General features: G+C 46.3%; 1 protein-coding gene across 1 annotated transcript in view; it reads left to right on the top strand.

The window, feature by feature from the left end:
• The window catches only part of ITGA8 (integrin subunit alpha 8), a 212,997-nt gene that overhangs the window by 108,638 nt on the left and 91,616 nt on the right, over window positions 1-12,743 (top strand). Inside the window, exon 16 of the mRNA XM_088478635.1 lies at window positions 8,815-8,870. Coding sequence (XP_088334761.1) covers window positions 8,815-8,870 — 56 coding nt within the window. The remainder of the gene's footprint in view (window positions 1-8,814; window positions 8,871-12,743) is intronic.

Below are 12,743 nucleotides of genomic sequence, written 5' to 3' on the forward strand. Positions count from 1 at the left end.
ACCTCCTCCTTTCCCTAGTCACCCCTCCCCATCAACTTTACCAACTCTAACATCCTTCTCCCCTGTATCTGGAGAGGAAGTCATGGCCCTCATCCGGTCCTCCCCCCCTTCCACCTCCCCCCTTGATCCCATCCCCTCCCGCCTCCTCCGCTTCCTCTCTCTCTCAGCCTGCTCCCATCTTGCCCACCTCATTAACCTCTCCCTCTCATCAGGCACTGTTCCTTCTGCATTCAAACATGCCCTTGTCTCCCCCATTCTTAAAAAACCTACCCTTGATCCTAACCTTCTTTCTAACTACCGTCCCATCTCTCTCCTCCCCTTTGCCTCCAAACTCCTTGAGCGGATTGTCTACAACCGCCTTACCACTTTTCTTTCCTCCCACTCCCTCCTTGACCCTTTTCAGTCTGGCTTCCGTTCTCTCCACTCCACTGAAACTGCCCTCACAAAAGTCAGCAATGACCTCCTTGCTGCCAAATCCCAAGGCCACTACTCTCTTCTCATTCTCCTTGATCTCTCTGCTGCTTTTGACACTGTGGACCACCCTCTCCTGCTGAATATCCTTCACTCCCTTGGTCTACGTGAAACTGCCCTCTCCTGGCTGTCATCCTACCTCTCTGACCGATCTTTTTCAGTTTCCTCTCACGACTCCTCTTCCCCTCCACAGCCTCTTACAGTAGGTGTTCCCCAAGGTTCTGTTCTTGGTCCTCTCCTATTCTCCCTCTATACTTCCTCTCTAGGTGAACTCATCAGCTCTTTTGACCTCCATTATCATCTCTATGCTGATGATACTCAAATCTACCTTTCCTCCCCTGATCTCTCCCCCTCTCTTCTGACTCGTATCTCCAACTGTCTCTCTGCTGTCTCTTCCTGGATGTCCCAGCGATTTCTTAAACTTAATATGTCTAAGACAGAGCTAATCATCTTCCCACCCTCCCACATCACCTCACTTCCCACTATTTCTTTATCAATTGATGGAATAACTATCTCATCTAGTCCCAAGGTGCGCTGTCTTGGAGTTATCCTGGACTCATCCCTCTCCTTCAAACCACATATCCAGAACCTTTCACAGTCCTGTCGTTTCCATCTCAAAAATATTTCTAAGATCAGACCCTATCTCACCCAGGATGCTACTAAAACCCTCATACACTCACTGGTCATCTCCAGATTGGACTATTGTAACCTCCTCCTATCTGGCCTCCCCAAATCCCATCTCTCTCCTCTCCAGTCTGTCCTCAATGCTGCTGCACGGCTTATCTTCCTCTCCAAACATTCTGTATCTGCCTCCCCTCTACTAGAAGCCCTACACTGGCTCCCCTTCCCTTTCAGAGTCCAATTTAAGGTTCTCACGCTCGCTCACAAAGCCCTCACCCAATCTTCTCCCATATACATCTCTGATCTCATCTCCCTTCATGCTCCTCTCCGCCCTCTTCGCTCAACTAATGCACGCCGCCTTTCATGCCAGCTGATTACTTCCTCCCACTCCCGCCTCCAAGATTTTGCCCGCACTGCTCCCCACCTCTGGAACTCTCTCCCACTCCGCATCAGACTCTCCACCTGTTTGCAATCCTTCAAACGGGCTCTCAAGACCCACTACTTCATCAAAGCCTTCCAGCTATCATTCTAACTCCTTGCTACATGCTCATTCGTCCCCATCTACCCCATCTGTGTCAACCCAGTTTGTCTTCCCCCACCTTTTTAGAATGTAAGCTCTCACGAGCAGGGCCATCTACCCTCTTGTGCTTCTCCTTACTATAGTGTAATTTACTTCTTACTCACCACTAGGGCACCTAACACTTGGTTGCTTATGCTCTGTTGCTTATCTGGGTGATATGGTCACTAATGTAGCAATATATATTATCCATGTCCTGTATTGTATTGTTCTGTAAGTCACTTGTATACAATTTGTTTTTGTACTTTGTAAGGCGTTGCGGAACACTTGTGGCGCCATATAAATAAATGCTAATAATAATAATAATAATGTGATGACACAGGGGTCTGTTTACTAAGCCTTGGCTGGAGATAAAGTGAACAGAGATAACGTCCCAACCAATCAGCTCCTAACTGTCATTTTTCAAACACAGCCTGTGACATGGCCGTTAAGAGCTGATTGGCTGCTACTTTATATCCATACAAGGCTTAGTAAATAGTCCCATAATTTGTATCAGCAAGAGGGGGGGGCGGCGTCAGACCTGGGCCCCCGCCGGGCCACTCGGGAAGCCCGGGCAATTTGTACCTGCTTCCCCCCCTCTTTGCGCCCCTGGGCAGCCTTAGTCAGATATGGTACTTTGGTTGGCATGACAGGATTGCTCAGTGGGCCTGATTCAAGATGGACGAAATTGCAGAGCTGCACAGAAAGTGCCTGTGCAATTCCATCCATCTCACATGCTGATGCAGCAGGAGGTGTCTGTAAGAAACATACACTTTTTTACTGCATCTGCGATCCCAGCGCTGCAACCGAGGTCGCAGCCTTCGATCAACATTGCTACCGATGGTCAGGGTGGTTGCTCCTTTGGCCAGGCTGCAGAGGCTGAAGCTTAACACAGCTTTGCCGAGTCCTGGCAGCTGCGAGGTCAGGAAATTTGCGTCCACCGTCGCAGACCCTGGGCCTCGTCTTTTGTGGAAAACAGGGGTGACACCCCCCCGTTTCTGGGAATGGTGGCCAGCCACAGTCCTGCCCCTCACCCCGAACTCCCGAAACCATCGGAGATTTACGCTAAACATCAGGTTAGCGTACATTTCTGAATCAGGCCCAGTGACTTCCTATGTTTAGTGTCTTTCCCCTGACCTAGATAGATATATAGGGCATGATTTAGAGATGGATGCTTTTGCATAGCAACTATGGCCCTGATTCAGAGCCGGACGCTGTGACCAGAGCGCTCGCTCTGAATCAGGGCCCTCCTCCATTAAAATGGAGCGTCCTCCTGGACGCTCGTATAGCTGTGGGTCACCACCCACAGCATATACGAGCGTCCAAAAAGATGGTCGCGATGGTCTTGACCATCGGACTTGCGACGGAAACCCTGCGGTAGGGTTTCCCAGCCACAAGCCCAGGAGTGATTTTGGCTCTATCAGAGCCAAAATCACTCCCACTGACATCACTAGTGATGTCAGTGGGGCCGGCTTCAGACGGTAGGCGTTCCCATGGGAATGCCTCCGTCTGGCAGGCACGCCCACCAAAGGGGGCGTGCTGTCAGTCACCATCGACAGCACGCCCCCTTTGGTGCGAGACCCGGAGCGACAGCTTGGCTGTCGAAGTCCGGGTCTCGCGTATGCGCACGACGGAACACCCTCCGCCGTGCGCATGCACAGTGGGGAACATCGACCCACTTGCGAGCGTACTGCCGCTTGCGAATGGGTCTGAATGACCCCCTGTCTTCAGACATCTTAGCCCTTGCACAGTCAGCGCACAGATGTACACAAGGAAAGGCTTTGTGGCGGCATTTGCAGTCTCGCAGACGGGCGACCGCCAATAGACACTGCTGCGTGCGCTCTTGCATTCCACTCAGAATCGGGCTCATTGTGTGATGGTGGTAAGAGGCTGGCTGTATCAGGATGCGGTTTAGTGCTTTAATCAGTCCATTATTTATCACTCTTGGAAAATGAGCCACATATTCCGGATTTCTCATGAGAGCAGCTGTGTTGTTTGCCGTAATTATTCCTCAAATTCTTGGCAATATCTTGCTCTATACCGTGTAGGAAATGTGTCCTTAAGTGAGGTAAGGGACCAGCCAGATGTCAGGTCTCGTTCGGTTTAATCACCGTACAAAGAGGAAATCAATGTTTTCTTTCACTTCACTGTGATTAGAGGTTTCTTTTAGTGTCTGTTTAAGATATGTTAATGGTGCATAGAAGGGATATAATATAGGGTCTGATTCAGAGACGCTATGCCGATGGTTGCCCAATTGACCGATGTTTTTGAGTCACACACTGCGCACGTGTCACAATGGTTTTACCGCCGGCGGCTGTAGTGAGTATTTGGATGCTGAGTGATGGACAGTCAGTGTACATTTATGGCAGGTAACGGGGAGGGGCTAGTTAAATGCGGGTGTGTTGCGACCGCTTTGTGGGCGTTTCGCAGCCGACGCTTGCATCTTTGTGTACAGTCTCCCTGGGCACAGCGACTTAGCTGCAACGGATAATCTGGGCAGCCCTAGGGTTACTCACAAGTTCAATGTGCGACCGATGTGAAACCGATTTGTCAGGCCCTTAGGGATTCAGAGGTGGAGGCTAATCCCATTGCGGCTGCGTCGTTGGTCCGAGTGTTTGTTGGAAGCCACTGGGGCCACGAAGCTGCATACAGCTACAAGGACGCAGTCGCTGGCTGCGACGCGCCCACAAAACGCTTGCGACACACCCACGTTTCACTAGCCACTCCTCCACCCGTTACCTCCCATAAACACACACTGACTGTCAATCTCTCTGCTTCCAAATACTCACTATGACCTCTGGCGGTACACCATCGCGATACATGTGCAGTACATAATGCATTGGCACAAACATCCGCATAGCGTTCACCTCTGAATAAGGCCCATAATTACGTTTAGCACAGCTGTGACTTACTCATAAGACTGATAAAATCCTTCCCTGGTTGTGGCATGGAATATCTTCTCATATGACAACATGGATAACTATAGAGTCTCAGCTGTATCAGATCAGAGCTGTACCTGCCATAAGAGTGACATGAGATTATACCAGGATACTAGACACAGGAACAAGGTTAGGAAGCGAGGAACAGCACAGCGTGCAGCGACCACGTGAACATCCACTAGGAACAAAACTATCACCGGCAGGCAGGAACAGGCTTGAATCCTTAATGAAGGGAGAGGTCTCCTGTGATTGGTCACTCAGGCTGAGGGCAGGTGAGTAACTGCACGTAGCAGTCAGAGTCCAGGTAGTTGGGATAACCACTGAGAGCCAATCAGGCAGAGAGCTGCAGCGGCACATGTGACAACTGTTTAGTTCTCCACATTTATGACACACTGTTTATGCCATGCAGCTTATACTACACTGCTTATACCACACCACTTCTATCACACTGCTTATACCACACCACTTATACTACACCACTTCTATCACACTGCATATACCACACCACTTCTATCACACTGCATATACCACACCACTTCTATCACACTGCATATACCACAATGCTTATACCACACCACTTCTATCACACTGCTTATACCACACTGCTTATACCACACCACTTATACCACACCACTTCTATCACACTGCATATACCACACTGCTTATACCACACCGCTTATACCACACCACTTCTATCACACTGCATATACCACACTGCTTATACCACACCACTTCTATCACACTGCATATACCACAATGCTTATACCACACTGCTTATACCTCACTGCTTATACCACACCACTTCTATCACACTGCATATACCACACTGCTTATACCTCACTGCTTATACCACACCGCTTATACCACACCACTTCTATCACACTGCATATACCACACTGCTTAAACCACACCGCTTATACCACACCACTTCTATCACACTGCATATACCACACTGCTTAAACCACACCGCTTATACCACACCACTTCTATCACACTGCTTATACCACACCACTTCTATCACAATGCTTATACCACACTGCTTATACCACACTGCTTATACCACACTGCTTATACCACACCGCTTATACCACACCGCTTATACCACACCACTTCTATCACACTGCATATACCACACTGCTTATACCACACTGCTTATACCACACCACTTCTATCACACTGCATATACCACACTGCTTATACCACACCACTTCTATCACACTGCTTATACCACACCACTTCTATCACACTGCTTATACCACACCTTTTATACCACAGCACTTCTATCACACTGCTTATACCACACTGCTTATACCACACCGCTTATACCACACCACTTCTATCACACTGCATATACCACAATGCTTATACCACACTGCTTATACCACACCACTTCTATCACACTGCATATACCACACTGCTTATACCACACCACTTCTATCACACTGCATATACCACACTGCTTATACCACACCACTTCTATCACACTGCATATACCACACTGCTTATACCACACCGCTTATACCACACCACTTCTATCACACTGCATATACCACACTGCTTATACCACACCACTTCTATCACACTGCTTATACCACACCGCTTATACTACCTAGTTTACTTTATACCACACCTCTTACGCCTCAATGACTACACCACACCACTTATACCAAACTATGCGACACTGCTTATACCAAACCGTTTATACTGCACCGCTCACAGCATACGGCTTATACCCCACCGTTTATACTGCACCGCTCACAGCATACCGCTTATACCCCACCATTTATACTGTACCGCTCACAGCATACAGCTTATACCCCACCATTTATACTGCACCGCTCACAGCATACCGTTTATACCGCACCGCTCACAGCATACCGCTTATACCCCACCGTTTATACTGCACCGCTCACAGCATACCGCTTATACCCCCCGTTTATACTGCACCGCTCACAGCATACCGCTTATACCCCACCGTTTATACTGCACCGCTCACAGCATACCGCTTATACCCCACCGTTTATACTGCACCGCTCACAGCATACCGCTTATACCCCACCGTTTATACTGTACCGCTCACAGCATACAGCTTATACCCCACCATTTATACTGCACCGCTCACAGCATACCGTTTATACCGCACCGCTCACAGCATACCGCTTATACCCCACCGTTTATACTGCACCGCTCACAGCATACCGCTTATACCCCCCGTTTATACTGCACCGCTCACAGCATACCGCTTATACCCCACCGTTTATACTGCACCGCTCACAGCATACCGCTTATACCCCACCGTTTATACCGCACCGCTCACAGCATACCGCTTATACCCACCGTTTATACTGCACCGCTCACAGCATACCGCTTATACCCCACCGTTTATACTGCACCGCTTACAGCATACCGCTTATACCCCACCGTTTATACTGCACCGCTCACAGCATACCGCTTATACCCCACCGTTTATACTGCACAGCATACCGCTTATACCCCACCGTTTATACTGCACCGCTCACAGCATACCGCTTATACCCCACCGTTTATACTGCACCGCTTATACTTTACCGCTTATACTGCACCGCTCACAGCATACCGCTTATACCCCACCATTTATACTGCAAGGCTCACAGCATACCGCTTATACCCCACCGTTTATACTGCACCGCTTACAGCATACCGCTTATACCCCACCGTTTATACTGCACCGCTCACAGCATACCGTTTATACCCCACCATTTATACTGCACCGCTCACAGCATACCGCTTATACCCCACCGTTTATACTGCACCGCATATACCACACTGCTCATACGCTACTGTTTATACCCCCCTCCCCTTATACCTATGCTTTTTGTACAGGAACTGTAAAATTTTATGTGAATTTTTGAGAGTAAATGTAAAAAATATACTGTATGCAAATTTATATTATTGGGAACAAGTGGGGATAAGCACCAGAGCCGTAAGTAGACATTTTGGTGCCCTGTGCCAAAAAGAGCATTGGCGCCCCCCTCATTTTTCAAAGGGACATAATGCACCCAAAAAAGTTCCATGGCTTCATGGGGAAGGGCCAGGGAAGAGATAGGAGAGGTCAGGAGATGCTGGGGATGAAATAAGAGGAAGCTACAAGCAAGAATGTAAATAAACAGAAATTTGACAGGCCCAAACAGCGCCCCCTGACCTGTGGTGCCCTGTGCGATGGCACCGGCCGCACTACCCTAGCTACAGCCCTGATAAGCACTGACAATAACTGTATTTTTTCTGGTTCAACACAAGTTACACTAATGAAGCAAATGTAACATTTACTGCACATTAAACTTTTGCTGCCTGTGTATTGCACATTACATTAGGCCACTCCTACTTGTGTTCTTTCTGTTCTATAAGGTTCTTCCTAACAATAATGTGCTGTCATTTCCCCATTTCCTACTGATAAAGTTACCTGTACTGTAGGTGGACATTACCTGTACTGTAGGTGGACTTTACCTGTACTAGAGTTCCCGCTAGGCTGTTTAAGCGGGGCGCCATGCCCTGCCCTATTTCTAAAGGGCAAAAAGCACCCTGCCCTCCGGCGCCCCGTTGAAACAGCCTGCGGATGCCGTCCACACCCGCGGGTCGCAGTGTCCCGTGGGTGGGGAAAACTGCGGTGTGGCAGTCACCGCTGGTGAATGGATGCTGGACGCTTGCACCCAGCATCCATTCACACTGATAGCAGCGCTTGGGGATAGCCCAGCATGTCCGTAAGTGTCGGGTACGCCCCCAAGAGTGACGAAAAAGGGACGCATCTTAAAGACGTGCTCCCTTTTCATTAGCCATGCCCCCTTTTCAGACGCAGATGTGCCCTTTCTCTAGGTCCATCGCCCTGCCTGGCGCTGGACCTAGAGTGGCGCTGGACCTTGTACTGTAGGTGGACATTACCTGTACTGTAGGTGGACATTACCTGTACTGTAGATGGACATTACCTGTACTGTCGGTGGACATTACCTGTACTGTAGGTGGACATTACCTGTACTGTAGGTGGACATTACCTGTACTGTAGGTGGTAGTTAGCTGTACTGTACCTACCAAAGACTTAAGTAAACATTCTACTATTGACAAGTCTATTGACTTCAATGGATGATACACGTTGACTGCATCATCCTTAATCAATAGCACCAAATAAATCAATGAAACAAATCTAATAAATGATCAGTGTCTTTATGTAATGTTACCTACTTTTTATCTCCTCAGTTTCACGGTGAGAGTCTGTGCGGGTGTAACAGGACAAAGCATCCCACGTAACATAGGTACGTAATCTTCCTTGCCAACAACCTTATAATTTATTATTTCAAATCCTATTTTACATAATGAGTTGTCGCCCATTTTTGCTGAATTTAAAAGTCTTGTCCCTGCACCCACAAAGTCAGACAGCACAGTCCGAGCCCGTCACCCGATCTGTCACCAATCTGCTGTGCCCAGCGCTCAGCTTGGCATAGACAGACTGCTGCTGCCAGCATTAAATGTTAACCGAACCGATGGTTGAAATGATTTAATTTTCTAATCTGAAAACCTGCAGTGTAAGTCAGTATGCTGGGTCACAACAAAGCAGTCCATTTGTGGCAAATTACCCTATGTAAAATCAATTTAACTGCTGGGATTACAAATGACCTAATGTATGAGTAGTTTACATTTAAATAAAATGGAAAATAAGTACTTTATTGTAATAACAGGAAGTGTAGTAGAATGACTCGTTCTATCTGAAGTTGAAGTTTGTACGAATTTCTAAAATTCAGGTCTACAGAGCAATTTCGTAACTGGTTCTTGATTGTGTTGCTATTAGATGAATAAAAAACATTCCCTTATAGAATCAGACCAAAGCCGGTCAATCAAACGAATAGGAGCCAATCACAATGGAACAGTGACACATGACCGCATTCATATAGGAGAGGAAGACATGAGGCATGTTATATGGCTGGAGGAATTTAAACTAATAGGCTGCGTCAGAATACATTTAGGAGCAAATGTTAAAAATTTAAGGGTTGTCCCCTTTTTATGGTCTGATTTGTGTAGTCCTATTACAGTTAAGGGGTAGTAAGGTTGCTGGTTTATAATAATGATTTCCTGGTTGGGAGGTCTCTGGCCTCTTTGGAAGTTCCCACCCACTTATTGTGATTGTTGACTTTTTTGTTTTGTGGGAAAGAATGGTAACAGTGCTGTCTTGCTGTAGTCTCAGTACCTTTACTGTAAATATGATTTTTCCTCTATTCACCTGGTGTAGAAATGTAGGCTGACATCAGCCGATAGGAAGTGTCTTGATGTGCTGTATCCACAAATACACTTGTTTAGGCTGTTTCTACACTACTGGAGTCAGCAGCACCACTGGTTCCTGTGGGATTTTTTGTGTCAGATACCTTGAGTTGTTGGCGATGGGCTGGCAGTTGGCCCCCGTCTAAGCCTTGAGTTGCTGCAATGGGTGGCAGTTGGCCCCATATAAGCATTGAGTTGCAGGTGATGGGCTGGCAGTTGGCTCCATCTTGGCATTGAGTTATTGCTGATGGGCTAGCAGTTGGCTCACATTTAAACCTTGAGTTGTTGTCAATGGGTTGTCAATTGACCCCATCTAAGCCTTGAGTTGTTGGCGATGGACTGGCAGTTGGCCCTCTTCTAAGCCTTGTGTTGTGGTAATGTGCTGGCAGTTGGTCCCCATCTAGGTTTTGAGTTGTTGGTGATGGTCTGGCAGATGGTCTCTGTCTAGGCCTTGAGTTATTGGCAATGGGTTGGCAGATGGTCCTCGTCTAGGCCATGAGTTGTTGATGATGGGTTAGCAGTTAGCCCCAATCTACACCTATTATTGTATTATTTAGGCAATATGCTATTACTGTGTATAGGCCATTCTTTCTTCGCCACCTTACATTTTTCCTCCTTTCAAAATAAAGCTGACATTTTTGTCTGTCTTGACTGTAAAAATGTTTTTTCCTCTATTAACCTGTTGTTGAAATGTAGGGTGACATCAGCCAATAGGAAGTGTATAGTATGTAGCAATTTTCATACTTATTCTTACTGGTTGTATGAAAGGAGAAAAGTTTCTGGAATTTCTGACACACAAAAGTGGAAACCTGCAGCTCATGCTCTATTGCAAGTCTAGTACCTACTTTTGCACATTTTTATGGGTAAGAGCAAGGATTTCCAGACCAATAAGGTTGTGGCAGTTGGTGTGCAAACATTTGCATTGAGAAATAGGAAGAGTTACCGTAGTAGTATGAGGGCGTTAATGCACCTACATTGCACCACTACGCAAAAGGGAGATTGTGTTTTTTTCTGATTAATTTTTTTAAATAAGATAATAAGATGGAGAAAAGCCTTATTTATAGCGGTGTTTCTTTATTTGTCAAAAGGGAACACAGTATTTCTTTGTCCCTGCCTAAGGATTGATTTTTATACCACCTCTGGGTTGGCGAAGATCATGTCTTGCCCTGTACTTATACTGGGAGGCATTTGACCCCATACAGTTGCTGTTCTAGCACCTATTTAAAAATAGGCCAGTCAATGAAGAGGGCAGAGTTAGCACTTAACCAGCTTTAATATACGTCATACAAAGGGTATTGTGTATCATAATTCCAGCATATAGAGGATCAGTGATCACAGTAAGCCATTAAATGCGCCAGTAGGCCATCCTGCATGAGCTGAATGTTTTTATTTAAGATGTGGGCACCATTTCAGAGTATTGGAGCAAGTCCGGGAGTCTGGGGGAGCAACAGAATAACCTAGCACTGCCCTGGACATAGTGTATATGTACATATTGGGCTCTATAGCAGCACATCCCTAAAAGTGCATGTTTTCCAGATCTCCTAGTTAGTGCACCAGTTATTTATTACTGACTGATACGTGTTAAAAGATCCACAGGTGGTACTAATTATTTAATTTGTGATACTGTGAAGAAAATGCAGCACTAGTAAACTTCTATTACATTACTATTTATATTGTGGTCATGGTGTGGACTGGGGAGGGGGGTTTCCAGGCAGACAGAAACCCCCCCCTGCGTTTGCCTATGCGGCCGCCGGGACCCGAGGGCACAAGCAGATGATGGCCATTCAGTGTGTATGAACGACCATCATCTGCAGATATATCTGTCAGGTGTGTACAAGTCAGGTCATTTTTATAACTTAAAACTAAGCAAACAAGTTGGAATGTTTTTGTGTTTATATGTTTTGTATGGAAATTTTGGCCATAACGGTATCTCTCGTTTATTAAGCCTAAGGACATGAAACAAACAATGGCACGCATCTCCAAGAGTTAGCAAATTAACTTTGGCAAAAGAAATTAAATAAAGCAGACTGTAATATATTAACAATCCTCTTCTCTTCTTAGTTTTGGCTCCTGTTTGAAAACTTTCCTTAAATAAAACTTTAGTGTGATGTGAAAAAAAAAAAACATGTTTACTTTATGCACTTTGGGCCTAGTGTTGAGCCGAACGTCCGTCTGTTTACTGAGCGTAGCTCATGTGGTTTTTTTTTTCGCTCCAGAGCCGTCCTCACGTCAGTACGGCCTGTGCAGAGACAGACGCACTTCAATGGCATCTCTATTTAGGACTGAAGTCAGTCATAACGGGCAGTTCCTATATAGGCAGTCCAGTGTGGGTGTGAAGACGCAACTGCGAGTTATGCAGACTTGTATGTAAGCATAAATAAGTCTGTTTTGAGGTGTATCTTTTGCACCTAGTATGGGGCTGATATTTTGTTGATAGTGTAGCATGGCTTTATATAGGGAGAAGATCGGATAATATTGCATTGTTTCCTCCATACAAAGTATAATGGAGACCCATGTCACATGAGTGCAGCAGCCATTTTGAGAGCTGAAGCAATATTCATGAGAATGCAAATTGTTTATTCACTAGGAATCAGTGACATCACTAAGGCATGAGGTGTTTTGTGATAAGCTGTATTCTGATAAGATCTCCTTTTAGTCCACAAAATGGCTGCCCCTGCCTTGTGTAGGGAATGGGTTTATTTTCAATTTCTTAAGAAATAAAAAAAATATCCAGAATATGGTAAATTAAACTGCTTTCTGCTAAAGGAGACTGACGTTTTCAATGGGATTAATACTTATTTGCCTGCTCTCCTGGTACGTCCGAGAGCCTCCCGCCAGCAGCCGCCCACTTACCAAGCGAAAGTGGGCAGTCC

Source organism: Taudactylus pleione, unplaced genomic scaffold (assembly GCF_031769625.1).
Source record: "Taudactylus pleione unplaced genomic scaffold, aTauple2 ptg000216l, whole genome shotgun sequence".
Lineage (NCBI taxonomy): Eukaryota > Metazoa > Chordata > Amphibia > Anura > Myobatrachidae > Taudactylus > Taudactylus pleione.